Source organism: Pipistrellus kuhlii, unplaced genomic scaffold, assembly GCF_014108245.1.
Source record: "Pipistrellus kuhlii isolate mPipKuh1 unplaced genomic scaffold, mPipKuh1.p scaffold_m20_p_13, whole genome shotgun sequence".
Lineage (NCBI taxonomy): Eukaryota > Metazoa > Chordata > Mammalia > Chiroptera > Vespertilionidae > Pipistrellus > Pipistrellus kuhlii.
In genome coordinates, this window is record NW_023425438.1 from 48390645 (window position 1) to 48412528 (window position 21884).

The 21884-nt window shown below is 49.7% G+C and overlaps 1 protein-coding gene across 4 annotated transcripts; it reads right to left on the bottom strand.

Annotated features, from left to right (window-relative positions):
- Positions 1–1185: 1185 nt before the first annotated feature.
- IL1RN (interleukin 1 receptor antagonist) lies at positions 1186–16208 on the bottom strand. 4 transcript variants are annotated; one of them, XM_036435987.1, is made up of 5 exons: positions 16016–16180; positions 6362–6413; positions 4419–4507; positions 3336–3448; positions 1186–2383 (listed from the first exon to the last, which is right to left on the bottom strand). In XM_036435987.1, the coding sequence occupies exons 1-5, from the start codon at positions 16023–16025 to the stop codon at positions 2171–2173; spliced, it is 477 nt and encodes a 158-aa protein (XP_036291880.1). In that variant the 5' UTR covers positions 16026–16180; the 3' UTR covers positions 1186–2170. The 4 variants fall into 4 exon arrangements, with proteins under 4 accessions (XP_036291880.1, XP_036291879.1, XP_036291883.1 ...); XM_036435986.1 differs by lacking the exon at positions 16016–16180 and having other exon boundaries at positions 6362–6492; XM_036435990.2 differs by lacking the exons at positions 6362–6413; positions 16016–16180 and adding an exon at positions 6180–6315.
- Positions 16209–21884: the final 5676 nt, after the last annotated feature.

Genomic DNA, 21884 nt, shown 5'->3' on the forward strand with positions numbered 1-21884 from the left:
TGGTGTTGGCAGTGAGCTAGTAAAAGGTGCTGCCCTTTAGTGTTGAGCTTCTCACACTTTAACCCATGTAGAATCCCCTGGAGACTAGTTAGGATTAGATCCTGTCATTGAGTCTGGTATGAGGTTTGGGATGCTGCATTTTAACTCTCTGAATGCTGCTGCTGCTGCTGCTGCTGGTGGTGGTGGTCTGAGGACCACACTTTGAAAACAAAGCTTTAAAGCTGATTGCTTTGAGAGTTGACTCTTCCAGCATCAATACTAGTAAAAATCATGTTAGTGCCTACCAGAGAAGGTGATTGCAAAGGTTAAATGAGGTCATGCAGTCCTTTGCATTCTCTATAGGTTATCTGCATTTGGCAATAAAGAGACTGAGGCTCCAAGACCTTATCTCATCCAGGGGCACACATGCAGACAGCAAGTGGCTCCAGAGTCCCAGGGCTCATGTGTGTGGCTGCTCTCTGTCTCACCTTGAACTAACCTCATCGCATAAACCTCTGAAGGGCAGGATGGGAGCAGAGTCACGTGTTCACTGCTGCTGTGACCATTCAGCCTTGAAGGGTTTCTGTCTTAAACTTCCCCCTTTCATCAGGACTGAAGACATATCCACTCCCCATGCCCTTTTATCACACACAGCATTTCACTCGCATCATGTCAGTTCATCCTTGTATAGTCGCCTTCTCACACAAGGAAGAGAAACTGAGATGGCCAACCTCCTTGGCCTCATTGTCGTCACACACAGGATCTGAGACCTAGACAATATCGTGACGACTTTCTCCAATTGGTTGCCTTTTAACCTGCTGAATGTAGTTTGTTCTTAGCAACGAGAGCTCCTCCTCAATTAAAGCTGGGCAAGAAGTCGAGTTTATGAGCAGGTGAGGTGGGGCTCCTTCCCAGGCTCCTGGGAGAGGGACCTAAGGAGCCCTCTTTGGAACCGGATCTAAGCCACCACTCTCTTGGACCAAGCAAGCAGCCAGGCCAGCTGAGGCTTGAGCCCAGGACCCTGGGCAGGAGTGGGATGCACTCCCCGCTCGACTGACTATTAGCTGAGGAACATCTGATGAGCAGTCATTCTTAGGGTCTAGTTCACCCATCTCATGAGCCAAATGCAATGTTCCCCTTGGAGATCCTGTTTCCCAGCACTCTCTGCCCTGAGTCAGGCGTCATGCAAACAGCCAGAAAAGTCGATGCGTTTTTAAGGTTTTATTGTAAAACAGAGCTTAAATGATGGGGAACAGGTAACTTCCCACTGGACACAGGAAGCACATAAGGGCCAGCACACACTCAGTCCTGCAGGCACCTGAGACTCACACTCAATTCCCTGTCCCTGTTCCAGCCTGGCAGCACCCAGACACCAGGCATCTCTGACCAGCCTCCATGTGGAAGTGCTCTCGCCTCCGGAGGGAGAAGGATGGGGGCCAGCTGCACTGGGGGCACTGCCAACCGCTGGGGGAGGCCTGGAGTGCAGATGGTGCTTGGGCCCGGGTAGTGGGATCCAGACTTACTGGAATGTTTCAGAAAGAAAAAATTAGGGACACTGGTACATTAACTTCTCATTTTATCAGTTAGGGCCTTACAACAATAAGAAAGAAATGCAAAAAGGAGACTTGTTTTCATCAAAATTTTTTCACAAACACATGGATGTTTTACTCTCCCACCCCCTTCCAAGAAGGGCACAGTACCCAAAGAAAGCCCTCCTAAAATTGGAGGCTTTGAAAATACCATGAAATCCTTATGTTTTATTTGGCCACAGACCCTAAAAGCACTGCTATCCCAAGGTTGACAAAGAAGGTTTGGGAGCCACTTGGTGGGAGGTGAGCTGGTGGCTTCTGGGACCTGGGCGTGGACAGTGGGCAGACGGGAGCTGGGAGGGGGAGCAGAGGGTGTCCAGCTGGCAGGTGGCCCGGGTGCTGTCGGAGGCACAGGTGACACTGCAGGAAGGGCATGGAACGGCACTGGTGTTCCAGTTGCTCTTTAGAGAGACCACTCGGGGTGGCATGAAGGTTGTGGCAGCTGAGGGGCTGCAGTTGGAATTGGACACCAGGTTTCTCAGTTCCTTGGGGGGCCCACCTGCCATGGCTGCTCCCCGGGCCCCACAAGGCTGAAACCCTGGGCAGGGTGGAGGGGCATCTGGAGCCCAGATATGCTGGCCGAGGGCAGGGTGACAGCACCACTAGTCCTGCTGGAAGTAGAACTTGGTGCCCCTAATGTCCTCCAGGGGCTCGTTGGTGAGGCTGACAGGCTGGTCGGCCTCCAGGGCCGTGCAAAGGAACCAGCCAGGGTAGGCGGCCGACTCGAAGGTGGTGATGGGGCCGCTGTCCGAGCGGATGAAGGTGTAGCGCTTGTTCTGCTCCGTGGTCTTGTTCAGGTCAGTGATGTTGACCGCCTGGAAGCCAAGAGGTGAGCAGGTGAGGGCTCCTTTGCCTCCTGCCCCTCCACCTAACACAGGGGCCTCAGGCAGCCCAGGACCTGCCAGTGGGACGCTGACTGGCGAGCCTGCGGGAGATCACACGGCCCACGGACACACCTTGGCTTGGGAAAATCTGACCGCTCTGGCCAGGGCTCAGAAAGTTTAATGAACACAAGGCCCCATCAGCGGGTGCCCAGGCCAGTAGAGGCTGAGCTCTGTTGGCTCTGTGCCTCCAAAGAGGGGGCATTACAGAAGGTGGCCCATCCGACATTGTAGCCCATCCGACATCGCCATCCCGACTCCACACGGCAGGCAGTCGCCCTGCCACGAGTGGAGCGATGGGACAGCGCCACAGTATGGCCACTGGGCTAAGGTTACATTTGGGTTAAGCTGCATCCCAACCTTCTCCCAAGACAGAGCCGTCTGTTCTGAGGGCAGCCTGTGAACCCTGCATGGGACTAAGGAGTGCAGGGCCCTGATGGCATGCCAATCCATGGGTCTGATTAGCCAAGGACTGGGAAGGAGAGGTCTGCATGGGGCTTTACTGAAAGAGGCCTAGTCTTCGTGGGTTGGAGGCCCTTGGACAAGAGAGCAGCACCAGAGATCGAGGTCCCCAAATGAGCCTCCTCCTGGGGCCCATCCCTGTATAGCTCCCTCTCCTATTTAGGCAGACTCAGCCATGTGACGGGCTTTGGCCAAGGGGACATGAGCAGTGTGATGCAAGCAGACATTTAATAAGTGTGTGATTTGGGAATAATCCCTGTTAGAAGCCAGCAGACGAGCTCCCTGCTGGATGCACCTGCTAGACGGGCCCAGCCACCTCCCGTGAAATAGAATAGCCCGGCAGACCCCAGACAGCCCTCAGAAAGAGCACATGCCATCTCATACAGGTCCTGGTTGGGGTGGCTGTTACCAGGCAGGTGCTTACCTCCAGCTGGAGCTGGATCTCATCGCCAACCTTGACGCAGGCCAGGCACAGCTTCTTGCCATGGATGCCCAGGAGCACAGCGTGGGGCTCGACAGGCGCCAGGTCTATCTTCTCTGAGGAAGAGGAGGGGGCAAGATCAGCTTGTAGATAAGAGGAAGCGCTGGTGGAGAGAGCCTGGATGCTTCCCGGGGCTCCTCTGTCCTCCAAACTAAACCCAAGGTCTTAAGGACTGTGGGGCCCATCTTTCCGATCTACATCCAAGCAGAAGATCCAACCAAGAGCAGTTACCTAGCTGCTCCTTCGGACCAAGTTGCCTAGGTTCTGCTCCACCCGATGTCTATCTTCCCTCAATCCCCGGAGGGAGACCTGCGTGCCGGGTCGAGGTGTGCTGCTCATGGGCAGGGAAAAGCGCGCATGAGGTCCTGAGAGGGACCCCAGGGCTTGGCATCCCTGACCCACCTCTCCCCTCAGTGTCTCTGGGCCTCACTGCAGGGTGTTTATTAGGAGCAATTCCAGGACTGGAAAGGTGGGTCAATGGGGGTGGGGGAGGAGGAGCGTGGAGAGCAGGGGAGGCAGCAGGAAGAGATGGAGGGGATGCCAAGCCCACAGACACAGCATGTGGAAACTTCCCAAAAGACCAGTGCTGACACTCTCCCACCACGTCATCCACCTGCCCTCATGGAACTAAAGGGAAACTGAGGCATAGACTAGGACGGCTGCCTGAGTCCATCTGACTTATTTGGGACCTGGCCCGAAACTTGCTGATTGTGTGCATGAGGAAGGGACCCAGCCCAGCTGTGTGTGCTGTGTTCACTGTGGAAGTGAGTGAGAGTAAACCACAGGGACGTGGGGTCTGACTGGGCGCAGGAGGAAGGCAAGGCTCTACCTAGCCTTCTGCCCCCTCCATCCCACCCCTGGAGTTGTGGCCCTGTGAGCACAGTGCCTGCAGGTGGAGGCTCCCCAGCTATATCTCCCCTCCCTGCCCTCGACTGTGCCCTCCAGGGGCCCGCCTCCCCAGTGGACCAGGAGCCACAGTGCCCCTGACCCAGGGCACACACATTGGCGTTCCTGACAGCCACTCACCTTCTAGTTTCGTATTTGATCCTTGCAAGTATCCAGCAACTAGTTGGTTGTTCCTCATGTAGAAGGTCTTCTGGTTAACATCCCAGATTCTGAAAAGCGAAAGGGCCCTCTGTACTGGACAAGGTTGTACCCGGCCCTGGGCTCAGCCCCTTCTGGTTTCCCCAGAGCTCCCTAAGTCTGCACCCAACCTTCTGCTGGGGAGCGGTGTTTCCCACACCCACCGCATGAGGAGGCAGTTGTGGTGGCCCCAGCCAGTAGACAAGCCCACTCCTCGCCCTGCTCCCCTTCACAGGTGCCTGGACCTCAGCCCTGGTGCAGCCCCTGCCAGTAGGACTGCCAGGGGCACAGAGTCTGTCCACTGCCCCACACAGGCCACCGGCCACCATGGCTATGGAGCTCCTGGAAGGTGGTGCGTCTGAGGATCTGCATTTTAAAATTTTATTTTACTTTTATTAATTTAAGTTTTTTAGCTATTAATTTAAATGTACACTTAGAGCAGTGTTTTTCAACCTTTTTTGGACAAAGGCACACTTGTTTCATGAAAAAAATCACGAGGCACACCACCATTAGAAAATGTTAAAAAATTTAACTCTGTGCCTATATTGACTATATATAAAGTAATTCTCTTGAATAGGAATCAAATAAACACAAAGAAAGTATTTTATAATTACTTTATTATGAAATATTAAGTAAACAAAATAGTGAAAAATTATAAAATTCTTGTCTTGTCTGCACCTACGGCACACCAGGCAACATCTTGCTGCACACTAGTGTGCCGCGGAACAGCGGTTGAAAAACGCTGACTTAGAGTCATCTGAGACCAGCGTTTCAAGGCACAGAGGACTTGATAGTGACCTGGGTGTCTGTCCCAGAGCCTGTCTCCACACCAGGGCCTGTGCTGGGTCTGACAGGGGCAGCATCCCTGGTAGCAGTCAGCTTCCCATCCAGCTCACCCAGGAACCTGTTTCTATCTCCTGGTTCATTCTTCTCAGCGAAGAGCTTGTCCACTGGAGCCTGTCTACTCTCTGCTGCCCACCAGCCCAACCGTGGCCTGTGCCTCTCCTCCTGTCCTATGAATGGTGGCTGACAGCCCCGCCTCCCCAGGGAGCTTTGAGGAGCTCACAAGCTGGGTGGTTGGTCAGGCAAACTAAAGTTCTCTGCATGTGGACACATTGACCTTTTGTAATGATTCTAGTTCCGGAGGAGTGTCCATCTGAAGGGTCGAACAGTCTGGACTGGAGTCTCCTGGGGCATCTCCTGGAGCTCCCCACCCACAGGAGGAGGCAGAGCAAACTTCCCACCTCTGGATACACATGCACACAGTCTGTCCTGCAGCCCCAGCCAGAGACACCCAGCACTGGGGGTGAAGTCACCCAGAGCAGCTCAGTCCTGGGAAGCAGGTTAGAAGGCATTTGCAGATACGTCGCAGCCTATCATCTTTACGGCAGTGATGGTCAGTGATGTCTCACAAAGCTCCTGACCCAGTCGCTAAAAATCATAACCCTATGGGGATACTTTATAGTTCACAGAGCACAGTCACACTGTGACCTTCACAGGTGGGCAGGGAGTCATTGTAAACCCCCTGTCACAGGTGAGGAAACTGAGGCTCCAGGGGACAGGATCTTCCACTGTGAGCACAGGCAGACACTGCTAACCACCATCTAGAACCCGTAGCCACCCTGTCCCTGGCGCCCTCTCTGCTTCTCTGCCCAGCACACTCAGCCCAAACCCCAGCCAGGCTCTTGGGCACATGTCTGTCACCTGCTGAGTTGCCAGGGTCTCTGGGAACGTCAGGCAGGCCTCAAAGCCAGCCACGCTTGCACATCTGGGACATTCTGAAACACAAGCCCTGCAGGCTCCACACGTGCTCGCCCCTTTTTGCAATAATGGACATCCCTTTCCTGCCTGACAGAGACGTCCCCCACCTCTTCCGTGGGCCTTACCTGAAGGCTTGCATCATGCTGGTCCTCCTGCCTGAAGGGTGGCAGGCTGTCTCTGAAGGGAACAGGAAGAGGAGGAGAGAGATTAGGTGACTGAGGGGGCACCTGCAGATTTCCATCCTGGGGCGCCTCGTGCAACAAGGACTGCCATTCTGGGCCAGAGGAGCTGCTTATAAAGAAGGTAGCCACTCACCAAACCAGCAGAAACGGAAATGCCTTCACAATTCCAAAAAAGAGAAACGCTTGCTGTTGTCACGGTCAGGCCTTCCGTGTGTCGCAACGCAGTGTTGTAACCAACCCTCCCCTTTTCCCTGGTGTAATTTCCCCAAAATGGAGAACTCCATTTCCCTTCACTGAGTTCCTGGGAAGAAAAGCACAACTTAACCAAACACTGTCATCTGCCTGACAGGTGTCCAGGGACTGTTGGCCAACCTAAAACAAAGGTGAAGAACCTGAGGCATGGATACCGGGACAGACAGACAGACAGATGCCAGAGGGGAGAGGAGAGACTGGATGGAGGAAGGTGATGGGGATTAGCCAAAGAGCGTATATGCGTAGCCCAAGGACACACACAACAGTGTGGTGATGGCCAGAGGGAAGGGGGGTGTGGAGGCTGGGAGGAGGTGGGCAAAGGGGTGGGATGGGGAGAGAAAGAGACTTTGCCTGGGGGGATGTGTGCACGATGCAGTGTGCAGAGGAGGTTTTGTTGAGTTGTACACTTGAAACCTGTATGGTTTTATAAACCAATGTCCCCCCAATCAATTCAATTTTTAAAAAACTACAAATTCGAGTGAAAATGTCCCCTTTCCTAATACTGAGTGTCAGGGCCGAGCACAGGGACCATCTCCTGTCACGTGGTGTTCACAGAAGGAGGGACGACCTAGCTGGACTCTGGACCAGGGCTGTGAAAGGACCAAATAGTAAACATTTTGGGATTTGTGGGCCACACAGTCTTGTGATTTCTCAACTCAGAATTGTAGTTCAAAGGCAGTAAACAGTCCGTCACTGAACAAGCTGGGTGAGTTCCGTGTGACCTGATTTACAGAAACATGTGGCGGCTTTGCTGAACGTTTGCTACTCCTGCTCCAGAGCCAGCTGCCTGGGAGGGGCTTTGACACCAGCTCTGCTCCTGCCTTCACGTGTCTGAGGTTATGGTCCTGGGACCCTGGGTGAACTCAGCTCTGGGTCAGAAGTGGGTCCAAATCCCCCCCTGCCCCTCTCCCATAGCCACTTGTGTGCCCTTGAACAAATCATTTCTCTGATTTCAGCTCTGTCTCCTCACATGCAGAATGAGGCCCATCATATCTTACCCATAGTGTGAGGAGGGAGGGAGGCAAGGGAAGGGAAAAAAAATTATATAACCATGTGTGGTGACAGGCAAATCATTGTGTCCTACACCCAAAATCAATATGTCAATCACACATCAATAAAAAAATAAAAATAAAGAGGAAGGCTACAAAATCTTTAAAAAGCTCCTCATGAGAACAAATGGAATATTTCTGCAAAAACCGTATCACCTCCCTGAGCATTTGCTTAGGATGGCAGATGGCTCCTATGTGCCCTGCTCTGTTGCCACAGCCTTTGGTTGGTGGGAGTCGTTGACTCTCTGCAGCATGTTTGAGAAATTGTATCTGCCTTTGAGGACCAGGGGGTGATTTGTTCTTGTTAATTTTAGGGAGGGCTGCTTGAAGGAGGTGATGGGTATGAACCCACAGTCAAAGGCCTGCCCACAGTTTGGCTCCCGAATATGTTCCTTGGCCCCCAATCCAAGTTCGGCTCCTGGAGAGCCGAAGCCTGGGTTCCCAACTTTCCCATGCATATGCCCTTTGCCCACTGCACCTGAGAAGTGGCCCGCAGGCCTTCCTGGGTCTAGGTAGGGATTCTTGGGCCTGGCTTGAAGTCAGGCAACCTGGGCTTCGTCCTCCTTCATCATTCCTGAGTTGGGCCACTGGGACATGTATGTGCCCAAGCTCTCCATTAGCTGGGCTACTAATAGACACCTTACAATGGGTTGCTATGAGGACTGAGGTGCTGCACATGGTGGTCACAGAGGAAACACTCAAACAATGGATTATTATTGAGTGTGCTTTTCATCCCAGGTAAAGTGGTGAGGGCAATCACAATGCCCTGACTGTCTACACTGCCCAGGACTCCAGCCCTCACTCCTTGGTGTAGGAGGAAGCAGAGGGAGGGGCAGCTCCCTCCTCTACTCACGCTTCTGGCCACAGTTCTACTCTTGGTTCCCTCTTAAGACAGTTGATGTCCTTACGATTTCTGCCCACAGGAAACCTCTGACTAAACTCATTCTCATTTCTAGTGCTCAGTCCCTCACACTGCTTCCTGAATTAAGTCCAATGACATCACACAATGGGCTTGGCCCTCCCAGTCAGTCGCCTCTTGTCCCTCCCTCTGAGCTGCAGGCATCACAGGTATGTCAAGTGCCTTCCATGCTGAGCCCTCCCTGACAGGACACTTGTGACAGCAGGAACGACCAAATCCCACTTACAGAGAGACAGAAACACCAGGTTGGCCAGGTCCCAGGAGGGGCAGTAGGCAGGTCTCCAGGGGGAGCCCTGCTTGTTGACGCCAGTACAGCATTCAACAGGCCGACATTCACACGAACGCCATCTGTCTCTCTGAGTTTCAGTTCTTTCTGTTCTGCAGTTTACAGTTGGTTTCTTTCTTGTAGTTTCTAGTTTTCTGCCAAAAGTTTCCATCTTGTCTTTGACATTTTCAACATTTTTTTGTGGTTCATGTAAAGGCTGCTCCTGATAACACCCTCGTTGGAGCTCTGCTGGGCCTCCTCCTATTGTCTGTTTTGTTCCTGGGCAGGTTGCCTTGTCTGTGCCTGACAACAGGTTGCTGACTGCTGAACACCGTATAGCAAACACTGTTGGGATCACATGAGGCCCTGGACGAAGTTGTAGGTATCCAGAGATGATTCACTTTGGCTTCCACTGGGCAGTGAGGCCAGGGCACTGCAGCCCAGGTGCCCTTCCCCCAGGCAGGACTGGAGATAACACAGTCACTGTGTGGACTGCTCCACTTCTGTCCACTCCTCATCCTCCAGAGTCCTAGCCCAAATCTGTGGCATTTATCTAGGCCCCTCCTCCTCAGTGGGAGATAAAGGCAAATGTTATCTTCCTCATCCCCAAGCCCCACGAGTCTGTTCAAAGACCAGCCACAGCTTTTGAAACCAGCAAATGCATTCAGCGCAGCAAATGGGGTAAAGGCCCTGATGCCGAGCTCCAACTCGCTGGGCCTTTGCAGTTTCTCAAAGCCTTGGCCAGACATTTCTGGTCAAGATGGTTGTGTAGGTAGATGCAGTCCTCTAATCCTTCCACAATCACATCAAAATTACCGCTGAACTACAGAACAATCATCATTCAGAACTGCCTGAAATCTAGCTGAATAGGTGTCATACAACTAGGGATTTAAAGAAGCCACAGCCTGGCCGGGATGAACCATTGGTCGAATGTCAAACTATGAACCAGGAGGTCACAGTTCAATTCCTGATTAGGGCATATGCTTGAGTTGTGTGCCTAATACCCAGTGTGGGGCATGCAGAAGGCAGCTGATCAATGATTCTCTCTCATCGTTGACTCTTCTCTCTCTCTCTCTCCTCTCCAAAATCAATAAAAATGTATTTTTAAAAATAAAGGAGAAAAATAAAATAAAATAAGAAGTGATGTCTTGGCTGCGAAGGTCCCTCCTGAGAAGTGAGGGGTCTCAACCTCACACCAGGTATACCAATCCAGGGTTCCAGAGCCAGGAAGAGAAGTCCCCATAAGTTCTGGGTGTAAAAACCAGTGGGGATTGTGGCTGAGATGGAGGCTGCTGAAGTCCCAGGCAGTTCCTCTCAAAGGGGCCATATATGGATTTGGACACACTCCCTCTGAGTTCCAGCTCTGGGGCAGTAATTTGAATAAAACCAGGGACATATAGGAGAAACTCAATTGTCTGGCATCAGGGTAAAAGTTGGGGGGGGGGGGGCAGGAGGTGGGGTTATCTAAATCAACAGTTGCCAACTGTTGGTTCAGAAACCAATGATAGTTCATGAAGTCCAAAATGTTAGCAACCACTGATCTATGAGAGAGCTACCATAAAACTATCAGCAGAAATTTTGCAGACCAGAAGGGATTGGCAAAAAATTATTCAAAATGATGAACAACATGGATCTACAACCAAGATTACTCCACACAGCAAAGTTATCATTTAGAATCTAAGGACAGATAAAGAGCTTCCCAGACAGGAAATAGCTAAAGTAGTTCATCACCACCAAAACAATATTACATGAAATATTAAAGGGTCTTCTTTAAGAAGAAGAGAAAAAAGATTAAAAAAAAGATGAGCAATAAAATGGCAATAAATGTATATATATCAATAACTAAATCTGAAAAATAAAAATAAATGAACAAGCAGAAACAGACTTAATACAGAGAACACTTTGACAGTTGCCAGGTGGGAGAGGTGTCCCTGCATCTGTCAACTCCCCAGCCCTGGTGGGTTATCAAGTTCATTTTCACCAAATCAGCAGCTTATTGGAAGCTCCCTACAGCAGCTGGTCAGATTCTCCTGGGCATCTCTGCCCACTAAGCACAGCATCAGGATGACCATATCTGCTGTCCAGCCGGTGAAGAGCAATCAGGAGTGTGTGTGTGTGTGTGTGTGTGTGTGTGTATGTAAAGCTGACTGTTACAATCTCTGCTATAGGAACCCTCTCTCCTTCCAAGTCAAAGTGGTCAACCGACAGTGAGTCCTTGCTCAGCTTCTTCCAAGATGGGTTTGGCCCAGCAGCTTCTGGATTTGATGTGGATCTGCACTGAACACCATTCTTTTTAAAATCTAGTTATCTTGGATTTCCAGAGGGACATGTTTGCTCTTGCCAACTTGGCTCCAATGATAAGCTTTCTAAGGCAGCTTCTCCCAGGCAGGAGGAGAGGGATGGGCACTTGGGACAGAGGGAGCTGTCTCTGCCTACTGTGCTCAGACTCTGGGTTCTCCTCTCTCATACCGATCTCGTGGGTCCTTAAAACATGACAATAACAAGCTGTGCAAGGCGGACACGTTTGCATACACTTTTGAGAGTGGCAAATACATATACTCACTCTGTAGTATAAGAAATCAACATTCAGCCGAGACCAGTTTGGCTCAATGGATAGAGAGTTGGCTTGAGGATTGAGGGGTCCCGGGTTCGATTCCGGTCAAGGACATGTAACTTGGTTGTGGGCATATCCCCAGTAAGGGGTGTGCAAGAGGCAGCTGATCGATGACTCTCTCTCATCGATGTTTCTAGCTCTCTATCTCTCTCCCTTCCTCTCTGTACAAAATCAATAAAATATATTTTAAAAAGAAAGAAAGAAAGAAAGAAAGAAAGAAAGAAAGAAAGAAAGAAAGAAAGAAAGAAAGAAAGAAAGAAATCAACATTCAGAATGATAAAATCACTTGCCCAGATCCTGACTGAGGCAGGATTTGAACCCAGTTCCTATACCCCACCCCACACCACTGCTCTGCCTGTGCGGCATCTGGCTTTTCTTCTCTGCTTCATTTCACAGCTCACAGAAGCAAGAATTACATTTGTTCTTATGGTGTTCCTTTCTGTTTCAACTCATAAGTTACAGACCAACAGTTAATTCCATAATTGCTTTGACCTTTTAGTGTTTTATTTTGTTTTGGTATAAGGAAAGGATGGTCTAAAACCTTACATGTGCTAAGGAGAAAGCTTCTTCCCTGTTTACAGACTAGGGTGGCCACTTACCCTGGTCTTTCCAGGACTTTGCCAGTATTGGTACTGAAAGTCCCACAACTTGGGAACTCCTCAGTCCTTGGAAAACTGATATGATCACCATATTACAGGAGTCCTTAAAAAGTGCTATCACCATCTGGTAGCTAATTCCCCAAATTGCAGGTATAATTCACAAGCATTGTATCTTGCCTGTTGGGTGTGGGGTTTTTGTTGGTTTTTTTTTGTTTTAATCCTCACCACAGTGTGTGTGTTTTTAAGAGAGAGAGGAAGGGAGAGGAAAAGAGAGAGAGAAACATTGATGTGATAGAGAAATATAGATTAATTGTTTCCCCTCTGTACCTGACTGGGGATCAAACCCCCAACCTGGGTATGTACCCTGATCAGGAATTGAATCTTCAACCCTTTGGTGCACTGAACAACATTCCAACCAACTGAGCCACACTAGCTAGGACTATTTAGCGTGTTTTGAGCAGCAGAAATGTGGTCCATTTTATTAGATAAATAGACATATAGATAAAGCACACAAGATGCCCACCCCCCAAATTTGAAAATTCCACTCAAGAAAATTCCATAGTAGATACAGTAGTAACCATAATAGATACAGTAGTGATCAATTAATTTTAAATTTATCAATTCATATTAATAGCCTCCAACTATGTAATCACTATATAGTCAATATCTAGCAACTTAAAATTATTTTCAAACTTGGGTCCTAAAAAGGACTTACCCTAAGTCAGTGGTACAGGGATGCCCGAGGGCCCAGTAAGGTAGGTGACTTGCCCAAGTTGTGCACTGGGTGACCCACCTGCATTTTGCTCCTCTGTCCCTGCTCTCCCAGCACTTTAGTCAAACCAAGCATCTCTCCGTGCCCTCTCTCCTCAGAACCCTGTTCTCTACATAGCCTGAGATGGAGATGGGATTCCTCTTCCCAGGAAGTGGTGTCCTCACAGGGCTTACATGTACTGTCTCCTTAATTCAATTCAACTCAAGTGCAGATACATTTAGTTAGTATCCATGTGTCTTTAAAATATTTTGGAAGAAACCATTTTAGGTGCAATAATGTTTTTCACAGTATAGTGATTTCACAGTATAGTGATTTACTTTTTCACAGTCTGGAAGGGGTCCAGCATCCTCTTTTACGCATTGGAAAAAATGCACAGGCCCATGGCCTAACATAGTAGCATATCGCTCTAGAGACTGCTCCACCCCCTGGTGGGGAGATGGGGGCTTGTTTCCCTTGGAATAATCCCTTGTTGTTCACCAAACACTTCTTCCATGGTCTCCTTGGGTCTCAGGCCCCTGCAGCATAGCACAGTGGGGAGACAGGACTGTCTGCAGTCAGGCCAGACTCCTTCCATTACAGAAATGCCTGGTCTTGAGCAAATCCCTTAACCTCTCTATGCCCCAGTTTCCTCTTATGGAATGTGAACAATGATAGTCCTTCCCACATAGTTGTTATGAGGGTTAAATAAAATAAGATAAACCATGTGAAGAGTTCAGTAGAGCACCTGGTTTGCAGTGAGCCCAATGGACACTTTTGCTACAACAGCATACCTTGGAGATCTTGCAGGTTTGGTCCCAGACCACGGCGATAAAGCACACCCCGCAATGAAGTGAGGCACACAGACTTTTCTTTTTTGTGTGCATATGAACGTTATGTATCTACTATAGTCTATTGAGGGTACTATAGCATTATGTCTAAAAAACAATGTACATACCTCAATTAAAAATACTTTACTGCTAAAAACGCTAACCACCATCTGAGTCTTCAGCAAGTCCAAGTTTTGTTTTATTTTTTTTGATGCTGATGGCCAGATGCTCAAGGTGGGTGGCTGTCCAGTTTTTTAAAATAAGACGATGAGGTTAACCACATCAGCCAACTCCTCCTTTTACAAAAGCTTCTTGGTAGCATGCAGAGCTGTCTGATAGCATGTGACACACAGTAGAGCTTCTTTCAGAATTGGAGTTAGTTCTTCGAATTCTGCTGCTGATTTGCCAATAAGCATATGTGATATTCTAAATCCTTTGTTGTCATTTCAACAATCTTCACAGCATCGTCACCAGGGGAGGTGTGCAATGCTTCCTTCCACATGAACTTGGAGGCAATTGTAAGGTTACTAATTGGCCTGATTATAATATTATTGTGTCTCAGGGACTAGAAAGGCCCGAGGAGAGGGAGAGAGACAGGGGAACTGCCAGTTGGTGGAGCACTGGGAACACTTACAACATTTATCAATCTTATATGTGGTGCCAAAAGCAATGACCATGGGAACATCAAACATCGCTGGTCACAGATCACCAAAACACATAGGAAAATAGAGTCTGAAATATTACAATGCCAAAATGTGACGCAGATACATGAGGTGAACAAAGCTGTTGAAAAAATGGCACTGACAGACTAGCTGAATGAAGGGTTGCCACAAATGATCAATTTGTAAAAAATGCAGTATCTGCAAAGTGCAACAAAGTGAAGCACCATAAACCCAAATACACCTGCACTGGGTTCATGAAACCCTCAGGGTTGGCTAACCTACTCTTGACATTGAGGCAAGTGAGACCCAGAAGGAAAAATAGTTTACTCATTAGAGGCCATCTTAGAATTGGAAACTGCATCCTCAGACCACCAATCCTAAGATATTTTCTGTGCCCCACACAGACAGTCAATTTGGTTCTGATTGGTCTGTTTCTATGTCAATCAGTGTCAAAAGCTCTGCCTCCTAGGCAGCCACTATCTCCTCACATTTCACCCAGATTTGTTTCTATGTCAGTCAGCATCTCTAGGCCTATGAATGGGGCAGGATTAGAAAGGCAGGGCTGATAAGCAACCCCAATGGAAGCCTGGAGAGAAATGGAGGCCCAGCTCTGGCAAAACTGGGAGAGAAAAAGAGAGGCAAGCGCTGATTAAAAGCTGCCACAGTAGCTACAGATCAGACCCTGCTTCTCTCTTCAGGCCTCTTTCTGGCCCTCCCTCAGCAGTTAGTGCTGGGGCACCAGGCCTGCAGTGGAAGCAGTCAGCACTGGGTTGCCACAGCTCAGCACTGGTTGAGCCTCAGTCGTTATAGGTCATTACACCCAGGGTTCTTATATATTCATATTTTAGCTTTTTTTTTTTATTGTTGTTCTAGCTTATGAGTTATTATTAACAGAATAAATAGCTTAAAAGACTAAACATGACAGAAACAACAGAAATAAAATGAAATGCATGAACCTATAATACTTGCTTTTAAGGAACCCATCATTTAATCAATATTTATTATAATATATAGCAAATTGTAAGTGGTTTTGTTTCTTGCACCCATACTTCAGTTTGAAGTCAGCACTTCTTTTCTCACACAGATCCTAACAAGAGTTTGCAAACCAATAGCCCATAGATTATTTTATTTGATGACTTTATTTAATCAAAATACTACACATACCAAAATCAGAATCTCTGACTCTTGAAAATAAGTTCTGTCTAATTGGGCCCACATTCTCATGGGACAATGATGGAATTAACTAGTGACAGCTGACACCCTCCCTGTTACCCCTTAGATCTCGTGGCCAATCCCAGCTTCTCTCAGTGTTCCTCTGAGCTTACACTGTCCTTCCTCTCATTTTAAAGAAATACCTCCCAAATTCCTATGTCTCTATCAACAGGGGGAAATGAGCCATAGACTCTAGGAGTACCAAGGTGTTCCTCCCGTCTGGCGAGTTTCCTGTTCACCTGCTGGTGGCACCACAACCGCACAGCCTCCCCTTGGCGCTGTGGCCTCCCGCATGGCCAGGTCACCCAGGCAGGTCTGGAGCTTCACGCCCCTACCATTTCCCTGGAAACTTGTTTCTCAGAGCCTGAAAGCATTTGGCAAACACCAGTGGTGGACATTTTCCTCCCCATTTTTCAGATGAAAAATACAAGAGTGGAAGGAGCTTACCTGAAGCCATGGTTGGACCTGAGAGAATACAAGGTCTTCTGAGGTCTTCCAGCTGCTGGCTCCAGCCCAGGCTTCTGTGTAGAAAGGACACGAGGCTGTACCTGTGCACCACTGCCTCCTGGAAGCTTCTGCTTCTTCCCGAGACCTGGGAAGAGGCAGGAGAGTGCAGCTGCCTTCCACACACCCACGCAGGCTGGCCATGCCCTGCTGCCAGAATGGTGACTCAGGTTAACAGAAGCCAAACTGGTTCTTATCTGCACAAGACTGGAGGTCACAAGAGGGCCTGAGCTGGACCAGTGGGGCTGGGCCTGTGTGCCCACCCCACCCAAATGCCACCAGTTCATGCATGGGTCCATAGATGCAGACAATATGGACCATGTGCCAGCCACTCCTCCAGCCAGACAAGATCTCTGATATTCTTTTTTTTTTATACATTTTAATATATTTGTATTGATTTCAGAGAAGAAGGAGAGGGGGAGAGAGATAGAAACATCAATGATGAGATTGGTTGCCTCCTGCACATCCCCTGCTGGGGATCAAGTCCGTAACCCAAGTATGTGTCCTGATCAGGAATCAAACCATGATCTCCCAGTTCATAGGTGGATGCTCAACCACTGAGCCATACTGGCTGGGCAAGTTTGCTGATATTCTAATGGAGGAAGGCAGACAGGAAAGAAGTAAATAAGCAAACCAACTTTATATGCTGCTAAGTGTTATGAAGGAAATCAAAACACAATGTTTCTGAGGGATATCCAGGTGGGTACGTGCTGTAGGGAAAGTGGTCAGGGAAGGCCTCTCAGAGAAGGTGACGTTGAGCTGAAAAAAAAGGAACATGTTCCAGGTGGAGGGAACAGCAATTGCGAAGGCTCCTGGGTGTGTGCGGTTCTTCATGGTGTGAGGATCACGTGGTTGGGGTATGGCTTAGGGAGCAAAGGGCATCCATGCCTTTCCCAGTTACTTCAGGCTCTGCATTCTTGGTGCCTGTGTGATGCTGACCTCAAGGCCAGATACTCCCCTGCCTTCACTAGAAGACCCTGTGTTCGGAACCTTCTCCTCTTGGCCATCCAGAACCTGCTCTCTGGCTTCATGCCCCTGGACCCTGTCATTAAGGGAAGGCCACTCAGAACCCTTAAAGTCATCTGGGTAGACACCTGGGGAAACAGCGGCAAGGGCTCTTTTGAGAGAATGAAAGTCCTGGCTGCTGTCCCCAGGTCTGCACTCTTGACACATCCCCTCTGTTCTCTAGGCCTCAGTCCAATAGCTGTAAAAGGGCCGGCATTCCCCACCCCACCTTAGATTAGAGGCAGGCTAACCAGGAATGACAGGCATGCTATAAAGTGCTTCGTGCCCAGAGTGCATGGAAAGAGGGCCTTGCGTGGGTACTGCCTTAGGGCAGAGGAAGCAAAGGGAGAGGTAGGCATGCCTGGCCCTGTCTCAGAAGGCGGCCGTCAAGCCTGTCTCTCCCATGGGGAAGGATGGGCACGCTCACTCCTTATCCTTAAACATGTCCAGAGGAGTCTGCTGGGCCCTTCTCGGACCCCTACCCTGTCTCTGGGGCCTGGACTTGTGCCCAGAGTCCCTTCACTCAGCCCACAGGCCTGAAATCTGGCTGGGAGGTGCAGGGGGCGGGTGGAACCCCATCCTGGGTGCTCGGACCGACCGCAGGGACTTCCCACACCTTTACTTCCTGCTCTTCAGCTGGGCTCACAGCTGCACGAAGGCCTCTGAGCCAGGCGGGGGACTTCTGAGGCAGCTTCTGTAGAGAAACGCCTGTTCCAATCAGGAACTAGATTTTGTAAATCTGGAAAGTTGAGCATTGGGGCATCCAGGACACCTGCCAGTGAGACACTGTGGAGTCTGTATCTATTATCACATCGGAGAACCACTCCAGGAAGTGGGTCTGGCACCCAGAGGATCACACTATTGCCTCCTTATGTTGGCCATCTCTGGCCTAAGCCATTCTATGAGATGGGCACTGTCTGACCCCAGTTTCACAGATGTCCTCAGGGTCACACAGAGTGGTTCAGAATGAAGCCCAGATGCAGACAGAGGGGGCGGTTGACAGACCATCATGACTGCTTTGTGGCCCATGAACTTCCTGTTCCCAGTTACAGTCTCTCCTGAGATCCGGCTATGCTTCCTGTCACCATGTCCTGTTTCATAAATTCTCCTTTATAATAGAAGCTCAAGCAAGTCTGTTTCCTGCAATCAGAGTCAGGCATGAGATAATCCTGTAAAAGCCAACAAGTGATGCAAGGGGACTGAGAAGTCTGGTAAATGAAAATGAAAATGCAGAGGCTGGGTTCCAGGTGGGCACAGCAGCTCCCCCATCCAGGCCACCCCCCAGTTCCCCACAGGACCCCATCAGTCTGCCGACATCTGCCTTGTTCTGGAGACCTGCTCCTCCTTTTCTCACACCCTCCAACCCCTCCATCCTCAGACAGCACAAGAACAGAAGGCAGAGCTAGGTCAGAGCAATCGACCCTCCTGGTGTCCTGGGAGCTGAGGCTTAAGGAAAAGGTGTGGTGCCTCTTTGCTCAGAGCTGTCAGCTATATGGATAACTAGCAATCACAACAAAACCGAATGTGCGCTGGTCCTCACACACCTGACAAGTGTGACCTGAGACCCTGAGGACAGAGGTGAGTGTGGTGGGTATGTCCTTGTCCTCCAGGGCTCAGTGTCCACACCTCCAGAAACCACATCGCAGGGTGCTGTGGACCTGAATACAGGGAGCACAGAGCAGGAACACCCAACCCACAGGGCTTGGAGTGGGGTCTCAGAGGGAGATGGGACAGCCTGGCAAGAGGAAGTGAGAAGTAGCATGGCTGGGGTATAGGCAGGCCTGAGTGCTCAACACCAAGTGCAGTGGTCAGGACAGAAGGCAACTTGAAGGGCCCACAGGGTAAGGGGCCTGGCCTATACATCCTTATCCGTTTACCCCTTCAAGGACCCTAGACTTGTGGCAGAATAGGGGTGTCAGGACTTCCCATAGGAAAGGCATGGGAACAAGTTTAGTAACTCTTTCAGTTTGTGTTTTCCTTCCTACATTGTACTCTTCTCTGGGGAGCTGGCCATAATTATGGCTTCTTATCCCTATATATTATCCAAAGAGCAATTGGAACCATCAGGTGTCTCTGTTGGTTGTTTCGTGTGACAGGGGTTTGAGTGTGGGAAGCCCTGCCCCAAATGTCTGTCACCTGGGAATGCTTCCCTTTCTGAGGCCAGTGGCTTTCAATGGGAAAGTAGAAGCGTTCCCACCACAGGGTCTTGCGGTGTTTCAGATTCCTGGTCAGTCGGCTAGCTGCAAGCCTCTCTGTGCTGGGTGACAGGAACACTCTGTGCTGGGTGGCAGGGTTGCATCACTGGGGATAGGAGGCTGTGTCCAGAACAGAACAGCCCAGGGTCAGGCTTGCCTGGGCCAGGAGACTGCCCCAGCTGCTGGGTCCCAGCGCGGTGCCAGGTCATGGAATTAGATGAGGGAGGGCCTTCCCATCTTGGTCTGTTGCAAGAACATAGATGCTTTCCATGGGACAGGACTCTATGTGATGGTTCCATGCAAAGTCACCCACTTTGTGGTTCATGCCTGACTGGCAGAGGATACTTTCAATGCATGCACAAGCCTACCATGCCGTGGAGATTAGCATGCGAGGCATTTACTCGGGAGCTAGTTTGAGATGTGAAGAAAGTGAGGTTGAGCTGTGATGCAGCCCAGACATAGGCCTTCGCCCATTTGGAGGGAGGGTGGCCCTGGAGAGGGAGTCAGGCCTTTCCATTCCCAGACTGACTGGCCACTGGATGCAGGCTTCCCTTGGAGATGAGCTGTGACCTCTCAGCAGTGGCCTGTTCCCACGGGCAGGTAGGAGGTCTGGGCAGCACACTCAGCATCCACAGTAACAATGACAACAGCAGTCGTCATGCTGTCACACACACACCCTTCCTGACTCTCACAGCAATCATCAGATATATTTTTATTATCTCCATTTTACATTTGGGGAAACTGAGGCATGGGGCTGTTTGCCTCAGAGCCCTTGTCACCACCATGACGCCTCCTTCAGAAGGAAGCACTAGCAGTCAGGACACCTAGCTTTTCCAGTTACCCACCGACAGTGTCCCAGACAAGCCCTATTCCTCTCTGACAGTCACTCTCCCCAGCTCTGAAATGGGGATCTGAACACCTGACCTGATGCAGCATCATTGCTAAGACCAATTAACCCAGGGCCATGAAGTGGGAGTGCTTGGTGAACTGCTAACTCAATACACGTATAAGATGGAATTCTTATTCCACAAGAAGGGCAACACGTGACCTAAGAGGCGGCAGCATAAGCCCCCCACAAGCCTCTGAGGATGACACTGGGCCTAGGCCTTTTGGAAACGCCAAGTGGCAGAGGCCAATTGCAAATGCTTCCACTTAGCAAATGGAGAAATGGAGACAAGTGACAGGGAAGTCTGTGGACAGAACTTAGGTTAAGAATCTGTTTCCTGGTCCCATGTCCAACATGGCCTTGGTATGGCTTTGAAGCCACTACGGAAATAAGGGCTAGCCCATCCAAGAGCATGCGGACCTCCTGAGCAACGTGGGAAGGAGGCAGCATTTGTTAATGCCTACCTGTGCTTGGCACCTGCCAGGTGCTTTATGTGTCTAATGTTTGCATCTTTTCAACAGCCAAAGGCACTTATCAATCAGCAAATCAGAGGTTTGAAAGTGGGAGGTTACTTACTTGGTCTTCCCCTACACACCTGGCTGCCACCTGCCAGACGAGACACTAGCTTCAGTGTTGCAGTTGAGGAAATGTTGGCAGCTTCGTGGACTGGCCAGCATGTGAATTGTTTCCATAGAGGTTCAAGCTGTGGGATAGAGGGAGAACCTCCAAATCTTACAGGAATACTTGTTCTTTAATTTGGGGATTGGGATGTTCTGGGGTTAATATGCAGGGGCCTGATGTGGGTGAGTAGTACCAGCCTGCTGAGGTCGGACTTGAGCCCCCAGCTCAGGAAGAAAAAAAGCAAGGGCCCAGAGAGAAGGCTTTCCTACGGCCCCAGCATGGCAGTGGCTCCTTAAAGAGATTCCAAGGAGGACCACCGTCAGGCTTGAGAGGACTGTGTCTGCCCGTGTGTGTGTGTGTGTGTGTGTGTGTGTGTGTGTGTACTGTGTGCGAGCTGTGACTGACCTGGGGAGATGTACCTTGGTGCTTTATTCATTTGCAACTGGGGAAGGTCCACCCAGATCTGTCTAAACCTGTTCGCTGGTGACTGTGGCCCTATGGACAGTGCCAAGTTCTTCAAGGGAAGTGTGGGCCCAGTGAAGAAGGAGCAGAGCCCAGAAGAAACCATGGCCCAGGTCCAACCCCGTCCTCTGTGGGGAAGGCTTCCCATCTGTAAAGTGGGAATGACGCTAGCACTTTGATGAACCTGCAAAGTTTTTAGTAGAGTCTCATGAACATAGTAAGCATGTGTCCCCCTGGTGGCTATGGCTCTTCCAAAGTCTATATATGTTGAAGTTTTGAGATGTGTTGTTTTGTTCACAGTCGTACATCTACTTGTGGTGAATTAAATACTTGGTCACTATAGGGTGGCCATCTCCTTCTTGTTCTCAAAAAAATTCTGCTCAGAATGAATGGACTGGCCCGACTCTGCTAATTAGTGTCTGACTATGTTCTTTCATTCTTACACTTTCAACTTTCCTGTTTAATATTTTGAGCATGTCTCTTGTAAACAGCATTGAGCCGGATTTTAAAATTCAACATGATACTCTGTCCCCCAACTAGGAAGTTTAGTTCATGTTCACCTGTTATAATCTTTACTATATTTGGACTTGCTTTACTACTTACATTTTTTTAACTCTTTTCAATGTTTCTATTTCTCCTTTCT